The sequence below is a fragment of the Mytilus galloprovincialis genome, chromosome 4 (genome assembly GCF_965363235.1).
Source record: "Mytilus galloprovincialis chromosome 4, xbMytGall1.hap1.1, whole genome shotgun sequence".
Classification (NCBI taxonomy): domain Eukaryota; kingdom Metazoa; phylum Mollusca; class Bivalvia; order Mytilida; family Mytilidae; genus Mytilus; species Mytilus galloprovincialis.
In genome coordinates, this window is record NC_134841.1 from 4,744,582 (window position 1) to 4,762,778 (window position 18,197).

The window sequence follows — 18,197 nt, forward strand, 5'->3', positions numbered from 1 at the left end:
AATCGTTTAGCACCAATGCTTTAATTCTCGAACACAGTACATTCTGTGATTCTGTTCATAAAACAAACACCTGTAATTAGATACATAAATTGTATTTCACAAATTTATCTTTTGACTGAATCTTACAAACAGCTTAGACACCTTTGTGTGATATGATATAACTAATGTTTGTTGGTTTGTTTTTCTATAACCATTTTTGATTGTTTTGAGAGTTGGCTTCTCTGCATTTTCCTGTGAAGATTCTTTGGCGTGTTTGTATTTTTATGCTTTTCCTTTCTATTTCTCTGTGTAAAATCAGTCTCAGCTTTAAAACTGCTATTGCTGTGCCATATCTTAGTAAAAAGACTGATGATAAATGTTAATGAGACAAATATATAATTCCATTTATTCCTCTTGGACTCATTGGTCATCAGTTTAAATCCCTCATGTTGCAGGTGGGCTCAACTCCAATCTTAATTGACAAGGCATTTCCTATTGAAGGTCTCCAGGCTCTGTGTCTTAAACAGCCAATAAAAAATGTCTGCCACAAAATAGCACAATATACCTGATAGTGGTGTTAAATACCAATCAATCAAACAAACAATTAATTCTTGGTCAAAAAGTTTATTGCACAGACTGTTATGTCCTTTCTACTGTTGTTGTCTTTTAGAAGCATGATTCCTTTTTTATAAGTACCAACTTTATTTAATATCACACAACATAGCTAAGGTCCATCATTTGTCTTTTTTCAAACGAGGTGAAAGCTGTTTAATTCATTTATTCATGTTTATAAACAAAATGTGTATTTGTATTTTGACTATTTTAGGGATCTCAGGATGGTTTAAACCTGAAAGAGAGAAGAAATTCATTTAATACTCCTGGTTCTACTGGTAACAGTCCAGAAAGTCAGATGAAATATGAAAACGATAGACTTAAACTTGCCTTAGCCCAAAGGTTTGTAACAAACTTACAAAGCCGGAGTATATTTATTACAAATATAATATTTTTAATTTATCTGTTTTTTAGTTATATTGGTAATGTGGATTAATTATTGTTCGTTGGTATAGTTTTCTTCAATTCCATAGGTTTAATAATTAGGTGAACCTTAAAGTCATCAATGAAATACATACTTTATTAAGGCTTGCATGCAGATTTTGTTAGAATCACAAATTAAGTTTCCACAAAAATATTCACCTATTCCTATAAAAAGGCTACGAAAGAAAATAAATTAACCCATGGTACATAAGAACATATATATCATAATTAATACATAAAAATGTTGAAAAAAAAAAGAATATGTCCGTGTAGAAAATAAGATTGAAGTACAATAATAGAATATCCTAACAGCAAACTAATGTTTGTATCATCTGAAAACTCAACTATATGATTTTAAAGTATGTAAAGAGGAATAACTCTGCAATAACTCTTCTGTGCTTTGGTTTGTAAATACATTTTTCTTTTAATTTGCAGTTCAGCAAATGCCAAAAAATGGGAGATAGAACTACAGACACTGAAAAACAACAATGCACGACTAACGGCAGCACTCCAAGAGAGCACAGCAAATGTAGAGGAATGGAAAAAACAATTAGCAGCTTATAAAGAGGAGAGTGCTAGAATGAAGAAAAAGGTAATATTTAGTTGTTGTTAAGAAAATGACCTGACTGTAAAAAAAAACAACCTTGAAGATAAAAAATAAAGTGCTAGAATGAAGAAAAAGGTAATTTTTAGTTGTTAAGAAAATAACCCGACTTGGAAAATAACTTGTAAATAAATACCATGCAAAACAAAAGTTAGAGATACAGTATCAAGGAGTGTTTGCATTTACAGAAATCAAGCTCAGAGTTCTTAGACATAGGAAGATGTGGTATGAGTGCCAATGAGACAACTCTCCATCCAAATAACAAATTTAAAAAAAAAAGTAAACCATTATAGGTCAATGTACAAAAGGCCTTCAACACGGAGCCTTGACTCACACCGAACAAAAAGCTATAAAGGGCCCCAAAATTACTAAAACCATTCAAACTGGAAAACCAACGGTTTAATCTATATAAAAAATTTGATCGTGCTGTCCTACACTATAGACAATTCTTGGTTGTACTTCAGAGTTTTATTTTAAGGTGACTTTGTAAGAATTATTTAACTAGATCTTATGATATTTTGTGTCCTGCTTTAACATTACCTCATGTTAGCTTTATACAGAATTGGAGAATCTGTTTCTTATTCTCTCTTAGATCATAAGACATTAGTCATGAGTTATTTGTTAGTTTGGTTTACTACAAGGGCTTTTACTTAGTCACTGATATTTTTATTTAATTCAACCTGAAAACAAAGTGATATAACGATGTGTAAGTTTTTCGGACATGTTCTCTTGAACTTTCTATTTAGAAGTAATCCCATTGTTCAGGTGAAAAACTTTTCTTCAAAATAAAGGAACTACTTATAATATGATATATTGTAGGTTGTAGAAATGGAGAAACAACAGAACAACTCAGAACAGATAGGAGCTTTACAAACAGAACTACAGCAACTGACAGAACGATTGGAGAAAGTCCAGATAGAAAGTCAAGATAAATCAGATGTAAGTCATATCAATAAGAATTTTATGATCTTCGATTCACCCCAAAAAAATACACCTTATCGCTATTTGTCCGCCATTACTGGATATCACACAGGTCCCCGTAAAATTTGGACGTCATAAAACAAAATATCCACAATGGAAAAGTGATTGTTGTATGTGTCAAAAGTTCAAGCGGCCAGGTCAGCTGGGGTTAGTGATAAGGTGTATTGTTTATGCCCCTGCCATAGCAGCTGTTACATTAAGTTGATGATAGTAAAGTGAAGATTAGGTCTAGAGGCTTGAATTAGTGGACATGATCAAGTTTCAAAGTCTTTGGTCTTTCCGTAGTTGTTTTTTTATTGACAATCACACCACATTTCCTGATTTCTAATTTAAGAATAAAGAAATGTTGTGTGATTGTCAATAAAAAAAAACTACGGAAAGACCAAAGGATAAGGGTGAAAACAACTGCAAGATTGATTCGATATTTTCTTGGTCAGATTTTATCACCATTTACCAGGTCAGTTTGCTTTTCCTTGCACAGTGTGCATGTGGACTCCCAAAGATCACCAGGATAACCAAATGCAAACAGTTCCGTCTTTGATCATCTAAGGAAGGTCATTGCACAGCTGATTTTAATATTGTTTTTGTCTTGGCATATTACAGGAGTTGAGAATGGAAGTAGTCATTCCATAGTCTATATCTCATAATAAACATAGCCAGTTAAATTATTTTGGACTTGTTAGATCTGTGTCTGCCATGTTACACGATGTTACACCATCAAACATATAGTCTTGAAATCAAAGCATTATAATTTGAATAGGAATACCAGAAAATTAGTATTTTTGTAATTTCCACAAACATCAAAGAACAATAATCCAAATATTTCTGGTAAAGAGAAAAATGGTAGTAATTTACATATTGAGTTTATGTCTATACAGTCCGATATGCGGTTTAAATAGAACAATAGAATTCGTCCTCTTGTGTTTAGAAGGTAGAAAAGTGTAATGAACTTTGTATACGGTTGTCAAGATGTCACAAAAGTTACTTTCCGTAAAGTCATTAAAAATATTTGCATTCAGGTTGTTTTATTTTCACATTGTACAATTGTTCACAATGCAACTTGCAAACAATCGTTTTTAAAACGACCATAAGTCAAGCTGTTACGTCATTTAGGAGGTCTCCTTATAAACTGCTACTTTTTTTTGCCCCACATAGAAAAAATCTGGGAAAAATTACAAAAATCGAGAAATGAATTGTCAATCGTTTAAGACCATTCCCAAAGTGGCACACCTAAATTTGTCATTTAGACGCAACTTCAAAGTTGGATGTTATATGACGGGGTTTTGTTAATTAATTTACGCATCGAACACACCCGTCCTATATATGTAACATCACATGACTTTTAAGTGATTAAAACTTATTTTTTTTAAAATAATATTTGCATGCTAGACATGTTTTTTTCTTAAACAATTACAATTACATCGACAGTCATAATTTCTGTATTATTTAAAAAATTTGTGTTACATATTTTGTTACACTTAGTTATACAGTAACCTGGATTGTTTTTATGTGGCAATTCTTTACTTATAAAGATATTTTTCGCTGGTATTTACTGTAATATATTATTGGTTATGCCAAAGACCTGTGATTCGCTACGGTGGAGTAAACCAGTGCATCAAGAAAACGTCACTATGTCAATTTGAAAATCAAACTACAGTAACAAATTGCTTATGCTGAGGGTGACAATAATGACACCTTCAAAGTGACAAGGATTGAGCAAGAACGTACTGACTTCTATTTCACAATTCCACCAAACAGAAAGTAATACTCTATTATAATGTCAGGAACAAAAAAGTTCCACAGCAATATTATTTACACGGTCAAGCCTATTAATAAGATAGCTGAATAATGATCCTCTGTCAATAAGCTTAAGATCTAAGGTACGGACCATTTGATTTGAGGGGGCAGTCTGAGATGTATGAGAGGAAAAGTTCTGACACTCTTTTTGCCTTAAACAAAAAATCTTGTCGTATCAGGATTGAAAACAATAATCTTGTCCACTTTTTTGCCATTTGAAACCAAAATTTCCAACAGATTTTTTTTAGAATTAAATGAACATGATGATTAATAAACGGGCGTAATTTTTTGGTGGCCGGGGTTTTGCTTGTAAATCCCATATCTGAACGAAATGTCTGTTTCGCCAAACTGATTTATTGAATACTTTGTTCAAGACCCGACTGCAACCTGCCTGCTGAGTGTTGCCTTAATGTCTCCATTTTTCGACCGTCATTCACAAATTCGTTGTCATTTCAGACTCATTCGTAGCCTTTAGTTGATTTGGAACCCCTCACTTCCCTTGTTGGCGGAAACATTTCTACCAAACATTTGGATAAAAATTGTCTGTTTGTTTCTTAACTCGTGTCGGTCGTATTGTAAATTTCATCGATTAGCCCGGCGTATATCTTGATACTAACTAAACATACAACAAACGAGAACTTTCCATGTCCATTTTTAACTGGCAAGTCCCACATCAAATATATTAGTCCATAGCTTTGGATCATCCCATCATTTTATAATAGACAAATAATGTGGAGAATACGGCATAAAAAATGTCCAACCCTTACACTTTACAGCAACTATAAAATATACATGCCCAAAGTCAAGAACCGTTTAAAAAGTGCATTTTACACTTACTTTATGTTTTTATTCCAAAAAAAGATCCCAAAAATTTTTAGTTTCTTCGCCCCACCTTTCCAAAATCCTGGATCCCCCTGATATTTGGCTATGTTAATGTTCGATCATACAGTATAATAAGTCGGTAGTTGCCCGCGAATGGATTTTTTTTTTAATTTCTTGTGACTCTTTGCGTCTTATTTGTTGATTGCAGTTGGTTTTTGTATTGTGTCTTAAATTACCCCTCACTCTTTTTCGCAATTGAATGTTAAATTTTCGTTCCCGTATGTAAATAACCAGCACAAAGACTTTCATTATTATATTCTTTATATACATTTGAAGACTTCCATCGCACTGTTCAAACCAATATTCAGTGGCGGATCCAGAATTTTACATTGGGGGGGGGGGGGGTAAAATTGTACTAACTAGACAGTCTTTGATATCTGTTACAGTTTTGTACAAGAGTTAGTCCTTTGTTTTTTTAATAATAATAAAACGGAACTATTATGATGTTATAGAAAATATCGAGTTTGCTTGATATTGACAAATCCAAAACTAAAGTCAAATGGTAATGTTTGAGATACTTAAACCTTTAACATATTCTATAAGTTGAAACATGAATATACTAAAGACCTTTTTGGGGTGTTAACATTTACGGTTGACTGTCATATTTTATGTAGAATGTACAACCTGTTTCATTTTAAAAAAAATGATGATTCTAAAAAACAAATTAAGCATATGCTCTTTTATCTGTTCTTGAACAGGACTCCAATTTCAGAGTTCAGATGATCATGTTCTTTGAAGAAGGAGAAAGGGGAAACCAATGGTACTGCTATATCATCTCAGAAATTATATAAATTATTACCATCAGTATTACAAGGCTATGAAGGATGCATTCACATCTCTTAGATGTTATGGATACGTTTGACAAATTCTGTAACAAAAATAAGAATTTCCTTTTGTGGCATAACTTTATTCATATAGATTATTTCTCCAACATATCTTTATATATTGCTTTCTTTAGTTCAAATTGGAATCTCAGATAAGCATCTGGTACCCTCTCCTCTCAGTTCCATGCCTCTGGTCGACATGTGTACTTAAGAATTATTCCTGACGGTCAGATGTATAGCAGAACTTTCACATAACTTCTTGATAAAACTGCTGTCTTTCTCCCTTTTCGACACTGCAAACAAAAAATCGAACAGGCAATTAAAGAGGGGCCGGGTTGCAACCACATGTTCCCCGTACAAACGGATCGGAACTAAGAGCTCTTTCCAGGATCTGGCACTGGATTTATACATCAGATGCGTCACAAAATATAAACATTTTATTAAACAGTGGGAAAGCCACGGATCGATTCTGCGCCTCCTTCCATATGACGTAAAGGCCAGAAAATCAAGGGCGACAATCGCGATTTTTCATAGAGGGCGACAGTATCGCGCCATCGCGGCAATTTGTTTACATCGTGTACGTGTGATTTTTCGAGAAATTTATCATTAAAGACAATTAAACTTGTGTCATTTCATCATCAGTAAGTTATATAGGTAAGTTTTACAGGTGACCATGCTATTTTTTCTTCTTAGAAGATTTTATTTTACAAGAAACGAACTTCTGAAAGTGGCAAGTGACGTTGTTAATTTGGGAGATAAAAATATGGCGGGTGTTTTCCCCTTCTGAAAATAACTGACACATTTGCATCCTATTGGCTATTTAAATATAAAATGACCAAAAATAGTATCTATGATGATAGGAGTCCCTAAATATTTGCATAAATACCCATCACTCCGTGTCAAATTGTAACTGAGGCTGCGAAAAGGAAGCACACAAATCGACGCCATTTTTCAACAGATTAAGGTTTCTGAGCTCACGAAATCCTAGTATTATTACTTTTAATGGTTAGTAGAAAGATATTAATACTATCCATAACATAATTTATTGATCTGATCGGGTTATGGCTACATGTTTGCCTCTTTTCGATTCTTAAATCCAGTAAATTTCCGTAGACCACATGTAAATAAACGCCCCTTTTCCAGCGTGAGACTTCAATTTGAATAAAACTTCAATTTTGGCAGGTCAATGTTAGCATTTAAATTTTATTTAAAGTTTTGCAGTTGTGTAATGTAATGTGCTGATTTGTTTGGTTGTCTCGAATAGTAAAAAGGTGAATATTTTTATTTTTGAACCCAAAAAGTGTGACAAAAAACACAAAACACAAACAAAATAAAAATATATGAAAAAAATAACTACCCCAGGACAAAGGGGGGTTCCAACTATATGTCCCCATTCAAATGCATTGATCATCCTCAAAAAGGGAGATTCCAATCCCTGGAACCCTATCCCTGGATCTGTTACTGGGAACTATATTATTAAAACGTATAAAGAATTAGAGAATTATTACTATAGGAACAAGAATAGAGAAAATTTACCATAAAATAAGTAAAAAATAGAGCAAATGACATGCTAGTCCAAATTATTATGAAGTCTGACAAGACTACTTTTTTTCTGGGACGACTTCCTATGCATCCCAGAAAAAAATCTTAATATTCTTAGCAGCAAGCCTTAGGTCTGGTCATAATCATTTTGAACTACTGTAAATTCAGAAATTATTGCGTGCACTTATTATTGCGATTTTGTCATTTTAAACTTGAATGCAATTTTAATTTTTACGATTTTGAGAAAAGTCATGCTTAATTCAGTTAAAATATTACAAAATGCAAGTTTTAATTATTGCGTTTACAACTCTGTCGAATTTTTCGCAATAATAAAAACCTCGCAATAATTTCTGAATTTACAGTATTGATGTGCTAATTTATATATTGAGGAAAGAGAAATTATGGACAAAAAGTATAAAAAAAAATAGAGACCAGTGACCTAAAAGATTAAATGATAAAGAAATGCAGAACACCCCATCCAGACCCTTGTCTATGTGAACAACAGTTCTATTATTTTTGCTGAATAGTGCATATGGGCATGTAAAATATCTTTTAAAAGGTTTCAGGTATATGAAATATTCACCAGTAGGAAAGTATAAATTCTGTCCCTCCTTCCATGCTAAAAAAAAATTATGTGATTTATTGTTGAATTTTATTGCCACCTTCAGTATTGGCTTGGTGTTGTGGCCAGGTTTTATTGGCGTTGGATACATTTATTATCAATTACTGGTATGAAGAATTAAAGATATGAATGATTGAATGAAAAGTTATCTTTTAAATAACAGATACCTGTAAGATAATTTAATGTTGCATATTACGTTATACTTTATTAAAACATTATTTATATCTTTTAAAAAGGTTGATATGTTATTATGGTGATGAATTTTAAATACTAAGTAAATGAATTTATAAGTAGAAATTTTTTCCAAACATCTGTTGGTGTGTATAAGTATTACCTTTTCTAGAGAACCTTTTTCGGGACGTCTGGATTTGGTAATTTTATAGCTCAGGATTTCGAGATTGATCCTTCGGATTCCAGTATTTCCTTTCAACATTTTTTTTTTAATTGGGACCTCAGAAGATCATGTTTCTGTCAGTAGACAATTAAAATATATTATAATTTACCGATCATATAGAAAATCTAGAGAAGTTTGCAATTATATTCATTTGATAATATCATCTGCATAAATTATATATTTTCAGATAACAATAGGAATAAGAAGAGCAGGATTTCTATATTGAGGATTTACATGTATGGGACAGAGGACTATTTGACTTGATTTTACTTTAAAAAACTTTTTAATTTTAACAATAGACGAATAGTTCTCCTTAAATGTTTAAAATACTTTTTACATATTTTTCATTTTAACATTATTTTTATGACTTTGTATTTATTCATCATTTAATAAACTTTTATTTCTAAACATTTTTATATTTTCAAATACACATACAATGTGAAACACTCCACCATTTTATATTGATAACGTGGGGTAAATGTACATGAGACACTATACTGTTGCAATACAATATTACTTACTTTGATTAAATAGGGAATCACTGGAGCGGGTCCCTCCTAAGTTAGTCAGCAGCAGCAACCCCTTACCCCCCCCCCCCCCCCCCCCCAAAAAAAATAGAAAAAGTTCTGGATCGGTCACTGGTATCAGAAATATACATGTATGTACTGTAGTATTTGAGACATAAGAAAAAAAAAGATATAAAAAGTCAAAATGATGGTCTTTTATTCTTTATAAGGTTTGAATGACTTAAATGGAAAGTTTCTAGAATTGTTCACTTCTCCTAGACATAGTGAGGTCTCTCAAGTAGCCTATCATGAACATGACTTTTCACTGTTTTGCTTCCATGTAGATTTCAAAGTGTGGCAACCTCTGCACCTAAATAAATCATTTTCAGTAGATACATATCTCTTTTTTCAGACTTTTTGATGAAAAGATTAAACTAATATACAAATTAGAAAAAAGAAAACTGATCAACTTGAACCCACAACATATAATTGATCTCATGTGCTCTGGAAGAATAAGCAGATCCTGCTCCTTGTGTAGTACTATGAATGAGATGTCTATGTACCCTTTTCCTAGATATGTAAACACATGATTTTGCAAATTATTGCAATTGTGTGCTTTTAGAATGGAGTAAAATGTGTGAAAAGGTATTCTATTGCAGAAAAATCAGCACACAGATATAGGAATGGTATGATTCTTAATAAAGAATAGATCCTGTGTCCAAGATTTGTTTTCTTGTAAACTGGTGTAAAATAAAAATATGGGTCAAGCAGTTATATCAATGCAACAAAACAGGATCACCAAAATCAGAGTGAGACATTCATATACCAGACCTTGGAAGTGATATAGCATTTTGTTAATGCTTTAAATGGTCATATACATGTAGCTCTAACATGTATTAAGAATTTGATGTACTAGGCATTGGGCATTCCTATTGAATGTTAATCTCAAGTTCTCAAGAGTTAAATATGCCCCAGGGCCCAGAAACACTCAAACATGAATAGTTAGTCACAGTGTACATCAGGTTGCTTGATACGCATAATAAGGACAGACATTTATAAACATGTGTGAGTGTTTAGGCAGGCAATTCTTGTTGATTGGTACATGTACTTTTTAAAATTGACAAGTTGAAACATTTCAGATTTATAATAATTTACAGAATCAAATTGCAAAGAATGACTGTAACCATTACCCTAAAAATTGGCTTAAAACAAAGACTAGCTGAGTGCTTACACTTTGCACTTTTGCATGCTTATTCAGACAACAACTTTTGACTAACTGAAATTTTTTTTGTTGAAAAAAGGGGGGTAGGTCTACTTCCAGACAATGGAAGTTATTTATATGGACAAATTCGTTCATAGATTAAATCAGTTTCAATGTTATACATAAATCTCGCCCATAAATCTGTTATACGTCACCAGCATAATTAAATAACTACAGAAAATGTGATACGAGGAGTTTGAGCAAATTGTAAACATCAACAAATGACGTTGTAAAGCCTTCAACCACTCAACGTTTTAAGAAAAATATATTTAAAATCCTGAAAACATCATCACCCTTCGTTGTCTCTATCAATTTTGTGCTTAAAATCTGTAAAATATGACATAATTTGCTTGATTTTGCACCGAAATAACTCCCAAAACGTCTGAAAAATGTTGAATTTTGACCTCCGGTTGAAGTATTTATTATGTAAACAAGACTCAGAGTGACGGGGAATCCTGTACATAGTCATGTGCCCATATGTTTCTAGGTCACATTTATTTATATCTCGACCAATGAAAAGCTTTAGGATGCATTTGTGTCAGTTGTTTGTAGTCGTGGGGATTACCCGCGGTTTTTTGGAAATCAACGGAGGTAGTCTTTTGGATTATCATATTTCAATAACGGAGCACTTATTTGAATACCGAATTTGGCAGTCGTGTGACAAAATCTATTCTAATGAAAAATTAAACTCAAATACTGATGGATGATAAGTTGTTTTAATAGATTTATTGTCTGAAGCACAGGCTACGTTTTTGTTTACACGCTGGTTACAGCGCCACCTCAAAATTTTTAGATTATGTCCCCTTTCCCGCGGGACTACCGGAAGTAGCTCTTCAATGTCACTGGCTTTCCCACTGTAAATATACTAGAATATGAAATAAAAAAAAATATAAATCGAAAATGTTGATTTATCATTTATGTCTACGAAACCACAAGATCCTACTTAATTGACCATGTTTTCAAATCATATCAAATGTTTTCATTGGTCTTCACTTGTTAGAAAAATGTACTGAATTTATTGTTAGCTAAATTATCAATGTTAGGTTTAATATTGCATATTCTTCAGAGCTGTATCTTGAACTAATGAACTGAAATAGAGGGGATGGGTATACGTACTAAATATTTATCTGTATTTACAACATATCTAACAAACATGTGAGAAAAATTAGGTTTCGAATACGAAATATCGCTCTCATTCTGTAAACAGATATTGTAGAATTGTTCAGGTATTTTGGTGTTTTTAAAAGACCCTCTTTTTTTGTAATATACAGTAACACCACAAAAAAACATTTAGTTAGGATAAAGAACTAATAAACGACAGTCCAATAATGTAAGGCTTCAGAGTTTCATATCATTTACATTCAACATGTTTATCGGATTTTTTTTTACTATCAATGTTGAACCATTAATTTTTATCGGATTTTTTAAAACTACTAATTTTGAACCGTAGAACCGTTCAACATTGAAAGTAAACAAAAATCGATAAAAAAAAATGTTGAATGTAAATGATATGAACCTCCGGTTTTATATTAAAGGACAATATATTAGACTTCTGAGGTTCATATTTACATTCAACGGTTTTATCGGATTTTTTTTTACTATGAACCGTTCAATAACAATAGTAAAAAAAAATCCAATATAAAAACGTTTAATATTAGTGATATGAACCTCTGAAGTCTTATATAATAGCACTACGGTAAATAGAATAATTGAAATTCAGTTAAATGAGTGTGAGAGGCTATTTTAATCCACTTTATGAGTGTGTATTATATAATGTTAGAATGTAACAAACCTATCAAACACACCGTGAAAAATAACATTATCTCCCCTGGAAATGCTTAACAACACGACACAAAAAACTGCTACCTTTTTTTGCCCTATATCACATAATTATGAAAACACATTACATAGATAGGGAATACTATGCTTGTCTACATGTTTGAATGTGTAGGTGGCACACTCAGAACGATCGTCTCTAGATTTTTTTTTGAAATTCGTCCCGGCTTTTCCGGGTTCACGTAGCAACACGTTTCTTTCCTTCCCAGCTATTCCTGATTATGAATTAATCCAAAACATGCATTTACCCCAATGCAATAACTATTAAACAACTCACCTATACCAATGGTGATCGTATAATTCCTAGCTGATTCCTTTAATCGTACCTTTCTTGACGACACCCATTGTTGTAGCGTCTACCATTGGAGGTAGCGAAATTACATGATTTGACAGGAGAGCGAAATAAACAAGGGGAGCAATTTTATCGAACCGCATTCCGGACTGTATAACTAGGTTTGGGTAAGAGTTTATGTCATTGGTCATACATACAACATCTTATTAATCAATGATAATAATATATTTCAGGAAATTAATCAGCTTACACGAAAAACAGAAGAACTTAGTGCCAAAGAGACCAAAAATAATAATATGCAATCTAAATTACAGGTATGGTTTATCGTAATACATCACTACTGTATCTAAAACATTCCTTCTATACAATGGTATGGTTCACTATTTTTATTCATTCAATTATCTATTATAAACTAAACAGAGAAATACCAACTATTGAGGTTTATTGTCAACAAACCAATCTGATAACAGAAAAATGTCAAAGAGAGATAACTTTGTATTAGAAGCAGTTTTGATATTTGAAAATAAAAACAGTTAATAGTTTCTTTAACTGATTTCAATGTTTAATTACTACATTATGTGTTTTAATGATTGAAAAATAAACTGATAGCACACACTGTAGACACACTTGGCTCATATGCAGATTGAAAGTGACACAAAACATTCTAGGTATAAAAAAAATATGGATAACAAGGGACATAATTACACTATCATGTTCAAATGTCAGCATAACTGAATTGGATCACCTGTTTAAAAGTGAAAGCTTTATTCTTTTTCATTGTTAAAGTAAACCTCCTGTACTTTCACTTATAAAAAGTTTTCAAAATTTTAGTACAATTTATTCCTAAACAATGCTATTTGTTCTATCTTTCAGAGTTTAGAAGAGGAAAATAAATTATTAACTTTAAAAATACAAGATTATCAAAGACAATTACAAGATTGTAAAACAATTCGTGATAAAGACACTTCAGAAGTGCTAACTCTTCAGGAACAACTCGGCAATAAAGTTACAGAATTATACGAACTCCATGAACAAATTGTCTCAGTAATTCAGAAAGAATCAAACAGCTGATAAAACTGTTATTTACTTAATTGTACATTGCAACGAATATCTCTAGCCAGGACCAATACATGGCAGCAGACGACTGTTTCTATGGAAACCAGAACAACAACATGAGAACAGACTCTGATTGGTGATAATTGTGATATGTATAAGAGTTATATATAATCATTTAAAAAGCAATATAGTTTTAATGTTTTGTATTTTATCAATACTATTCAAGATTAGATCTGATACTGTTATACACACATGTTGTGAGATATCATTGTATGAAAGCAAACATATATTATGCAATTCATTTCTCATAAATCTTTGAATGCAGCAAATTTTGAAATTTTTGAGTTTTACATACTTGTTTTCTGGTATACCTTCATATCCATATTTTTGCTTTATAGCACTCTGCATTATCATTTCTATCAAAATTTGTTTCAGAAATTTCTTTCCATTTACTTAAAGATAATGTTGTGACATAGGTTAACAATAAGATTATATTGATCTGTTATACATGAGATTATAATATTTATTTGCCATCAGATCAAAGGTTGTTTTGATGTATTCTAGTAGTATTTACAAATATGTATTGACTTTTTACCGACAATGAGCTAGGATAACCTTTGTAAATTATCTTATTGTAAGATATTTTTTATTTAGTTAACTGCTTCAGTATTTAAGTTGAAAGCTTTGAGAAAGGGTTGCTGTGTCTGGCGTTTCACAAGGAGTTGTTAGTAAATGGTTGTATAATCTACATGTGTTATAGTTTTAAGATAGTAGAAGTTGTTATATTGATTTTTGACTTCATTTCTTTAAACATGTACCAAATTTTATTAGGTTAATTTCAATTTGACAGGAGTTCTGAATGACAATAGACATGTAGAATTAACTTGATTGATATATGCTCATATCATTTTACTACCTCTTAGTTATTTGTAAGCGTAAATATAGAGAATCTTCACTGTTACTGTAATAAAGCGTGTTCACTCATAATTTCTTGTTGGAAGTTAGAATTACATATTTACTACTCTCTCTGCTATGTACAGAATGCAATGCAAAAAGTCAGTTTCGAAATAAGTATTACTAATTTTAGTTATTAAAATCTGTTGCTTTTGCAAAACTTTATCCTCAGACAGCTTATTTACTAACAGGATTTTAAATGAGCAATTTGAAAATTAATATAATATTAGCAAGTTAGCTACACAACACTTTAATGTAATGATCTAGGTTGCAGCTACACATTTTTGCCATTTATATAGTATAATTTTTCTTTGTTACAATTTGACTTTTGACTTAAATAGAGTTATAATTCTTGCCATTTATATTTAGTAAGACAGAAAGACAAACAAACATAATACAATATCTCCTCAATATCTTTGTTGCTATGAAGAACAGTTATTGTTAGCATTGAATATACTTATGTTGTTAGGTCTTGGATGAAATTGTTTGACAGTTATGAAGTTTTATATTGGCCAGTATTATTTTTTTGTTAAAAAAACAACTAGAATTTATATTTGTATTTGTCATCTGTGAAAATAGTTTCACCATATTGTGTAATATTAATACTATTAAATTAATGAAACAAATTATTAACAGAGAAGTTCTAGCACAAATTTATGCATTTAAAATAACACTTTTATAACTATGCAAAAAGTTAATCTGAATGTTTTATTCTAAATTGCAGTCCATAAAATGTCTCAGAAAAGACCTAACTTTTTCTATATCTCAGAAAATACATAGCTTTAAAAATTTTCTATATCTCAATAAATACATAACTTTTTTTGTCCTCAGTAAATATCTGAATTTTTCTTCATCTCAGTAAAATCCTTACTTTTTCTTTGCCTCGGTAAATACCTAACTTTTTTGGGGGCTTAGTAAATACCTAACTTCATGTCTCAGTAAATACCGAACTTCATGTCTCAATAAATACCTAACTTTTTTCTTTGTCTCACTAAATACCTAACTATTTCTTTGTCTCAGTAAATACCTTAGGTTTTTTTTATCTAAAAGATGATCCAAGAGCTCTATGACATCTTCAAAAAAGCAAATGTGGAGTATTGCAAGAGAAATTAACAATTTATCAAAGCTCGGTGGTATGTAATATAGTAATATTTTGCATTGAAATACATTGAAACTAACAGTAGCATTAATCTTAAAAATTACTTTGTGCATCTGCATCCTTTGTTTGATATAATTTATATACCTTTTATTGTTCTGTAAGCTCCAGGGTCCTTAACTCTTTTTGTCTAAATGAAAGTCCTGTTATCAAGTGTGTAATAAGTGGTAATCATAACAATATATGTGCAGTATATATATTCAAATCATCGACATTATTTTGACAACACCTATTGTTTTATTTTTTAAATAATTGAAAGGGTAAAACCAAATTATTTAGAATTAAATTAAAAAGTTACAGAAATCAGAGCTTTATTTAAAGTTTTAATGCCAAATAATGTATTATAATTTAATTTTGTTTTGTTTTTCAAAAGTTGTTCAATTATCTTAGCTGTATTTGTTGAGATACAGCTGTTTAAAAGATTAAATCTCGAGGATTGACTTTATCAATATGTTAGTAAAACTTGTCATACAAAGGCTGTTGATTTACATTATTTAAAGCTATGAAATACATGTATGCACTTATGTATATCTGGTTTATTTTGTTCACACTAATTTTAAATTATTTATTAATATACAAGCATTATTAATGTGTTACTTATATCATATTTATGAGTTTTACATATCCTTAGTTTACATATATTAGACAAAAATATGTTTTTTTTAAATGAAATCTGTTCAAGCATTATTGTTTAAGCATATCATTATTACATATTAAATGCATATTAAATTATAATTCTTCATTGTTAAGTGTTGCCCACATGTTTTTCTTTGTTGATTGAGACATCTAGGGAAAATATTTTTTCTTAAATGTTGCTTTCTATTTTGCCTTTTTTTGACAACCTGACATATGGATTTCTTTATAAAATGTTTCCTTAGGTAAGGTGAATAACTGAGCTCCCTATAAGCTATGTTTTCAGCTTCTGACTAAAATGTTGCAGTTATGTTTTCATGCAAGGACTTTTTGATTTGCCTGCAACAAAGGTTGTGGAAGGCAAGACATAGGTTTTGTATCAATGACAGCATTGTTAGAGTCAACAATTATTAAGTTTTTTGATTAAGCTAGTTTCAATGGGTTGATAGGATAGAAAAAACAAAGGATATGAATAAGTAAGCTCCCCACAAGCTTATATTTCATCTTCTGATTAAAATGTAGGTAGGATCTACTTGTGTTAGATCAATGATATTTTCTATAAAGTTGCATTATTATCAGTACATCTCAGTTTTTCTGCCCCCTAGGTTAACTTTGAATTAATTAGCAATGTTGCTGTTTATCAGATTTTCTTTTTCTGAATTTTCTGTCAACAGGCGAAACATATCTCTGTGTCAATAGTTTATTTATGGTCAATCTTGTTGCATTGTTGTTTTTGTGGAGCCTGCTATTTCTGTCGCAGAGAGCTGGACATAGATAAAGTGATCTGGCGCCAGTGTTACCTAACTTCTTAAAAGCTTTATATTATAGAAGGTGGAAAACCTAAATGCTATGTACTTTGTATATAGATGCCTTATGTTATGAAGTTTCTGTCTGTCACATGTCCATTGTCATTGACCGCATTTTCATTGTTCAATGAATACCTGAAAAAAGGTTAAGATTTTTTGTAATGTTAATTCTTTCTTATTATGAGTAATAGGATAACTATATTTTAAAAGTATTGCATACCTTGCAATGCTCTCATGCCCATCAAACAGTTTTCATCTGACCTTGATCTCATTTCATTTATCAGTGAACAAGGGATAGTTTTTGGCAAGATTGGAACTTGTTCTAAATCTTTTCTTAGGCACTCACTAACAACACGACAGGTTAGCTACTATTACTAAATGTATTCACACTGAAATATAGTTCCCTATAGTTCTCATGTATGTGCACATAATATACATATAAACTATAATCAAATGGGTATACTTTTGGAGCAGTTCATTCAAGAATGTATGTCATTAAGGTTTTTTGATGGAAAGGCTTTTTTTTTAAACTATTGATTAGGTAATTGAGTATTGATACAAAACTAGATGATTGACAACTGTCATTATCATCAACCATTCAGGGACAAGGTGGACCTTTAATTACAATGCCCACCTCCTAAACTGTCAATCAAATTGACCACATTACTTATCAACCTCAGTCTTACATAAGTATACAGACCCTATTAAATCTATGCTTAAACATACATCCCAATAAACAAATATCAATGAATATTTGACCTCATAATTGAATACACAAATTAATATATTAGATGTTTGATATATAAGGAATTTTAGATTTATTTATTGCCTATTACTTTTGATCTACATTACATAAAGTGAATCTGTCAATTATGTCTAAAAGATAAATGATTAATTAAGGATTAACAAGATCTTTAAAAAAAAAAATGAAATATAAATATGAATATAAAAAAGGTATTCAAGTAAAGAAAGTGAGACATTTCAGGGTGTGCACTCTTCCTTACAAAATATGAGCCAATTTCTAAAAGACTTATTGT

The 18,197-nt window shown here is 31.1% G+C and overlaps 1 protein-coding gene and 2 long non-coding RNA genes across 12 annotated transcripts in view; 2 read left to right on the forward strand and 1 right to left on the reverse strand.

Annotated features, from left to right (window-relative positions):
• LOC143071172 (homer protein homolog 1-like) overlaps window positions 1-16,456 on the forward strand; it is a 72,265-nt gene extending 55,809 nt beyond the window's left edge. For all 10 annotated transcript variants that reach the window (XM_076245323.1, XM_076245315.1, XM_076245316.1 and 7 more), the window contains 5 exons: window positions 806-933; window positions 1,450-1,606; window positions 2,438-2,557; window positions 12,789-12,869; window positions 13,429-16,456. In XM_076245323.1, the coding sequence (XP_076101438.1) occupies window positions 806-933; window positions 1,450-1,606; window positions 2,438-2,557; window positions 12,789-12,869; window positions 13,429-13,626 (684 nt within the window). In that variant the 3' untranslated portion in view covers window positions 13,627-16,456. The remainder of the gene's footprint in view (window positions 1-805; window positions 934-1,449; window positions 1,607-2,437; window positions 2,558-12,788; window positions 12,870-13,428) is intronic.
• LOC143071171 (uncharacterized) lies at window positions 6,165-12,698 on the reverse strand. The gene is made up of 2 exons (XR_012976813.1): window positions 12,541-12,698; window positions 6,165-6,395 (listed from the first exon to the last, which is right to left on the reverse strand). It is a non-coding gene; the product is annotated as an uncharacterized LOC143071171 (long non-coding RNA).
• On the forward strand, window positions 6,763-9,070 carry LOC143071170 (uncharacterized). Its single transcript, XR_012976812.1, has 2 exons — window positions 6,763-7,107; window positions 8,848-9,070. It is a non-coding gene; the product is annotated as an uncharacterized LOC143071170 (long non-coding RNA).
• Window positions 16,457-18,197: the final 1,741 nt, after the last annotated feature.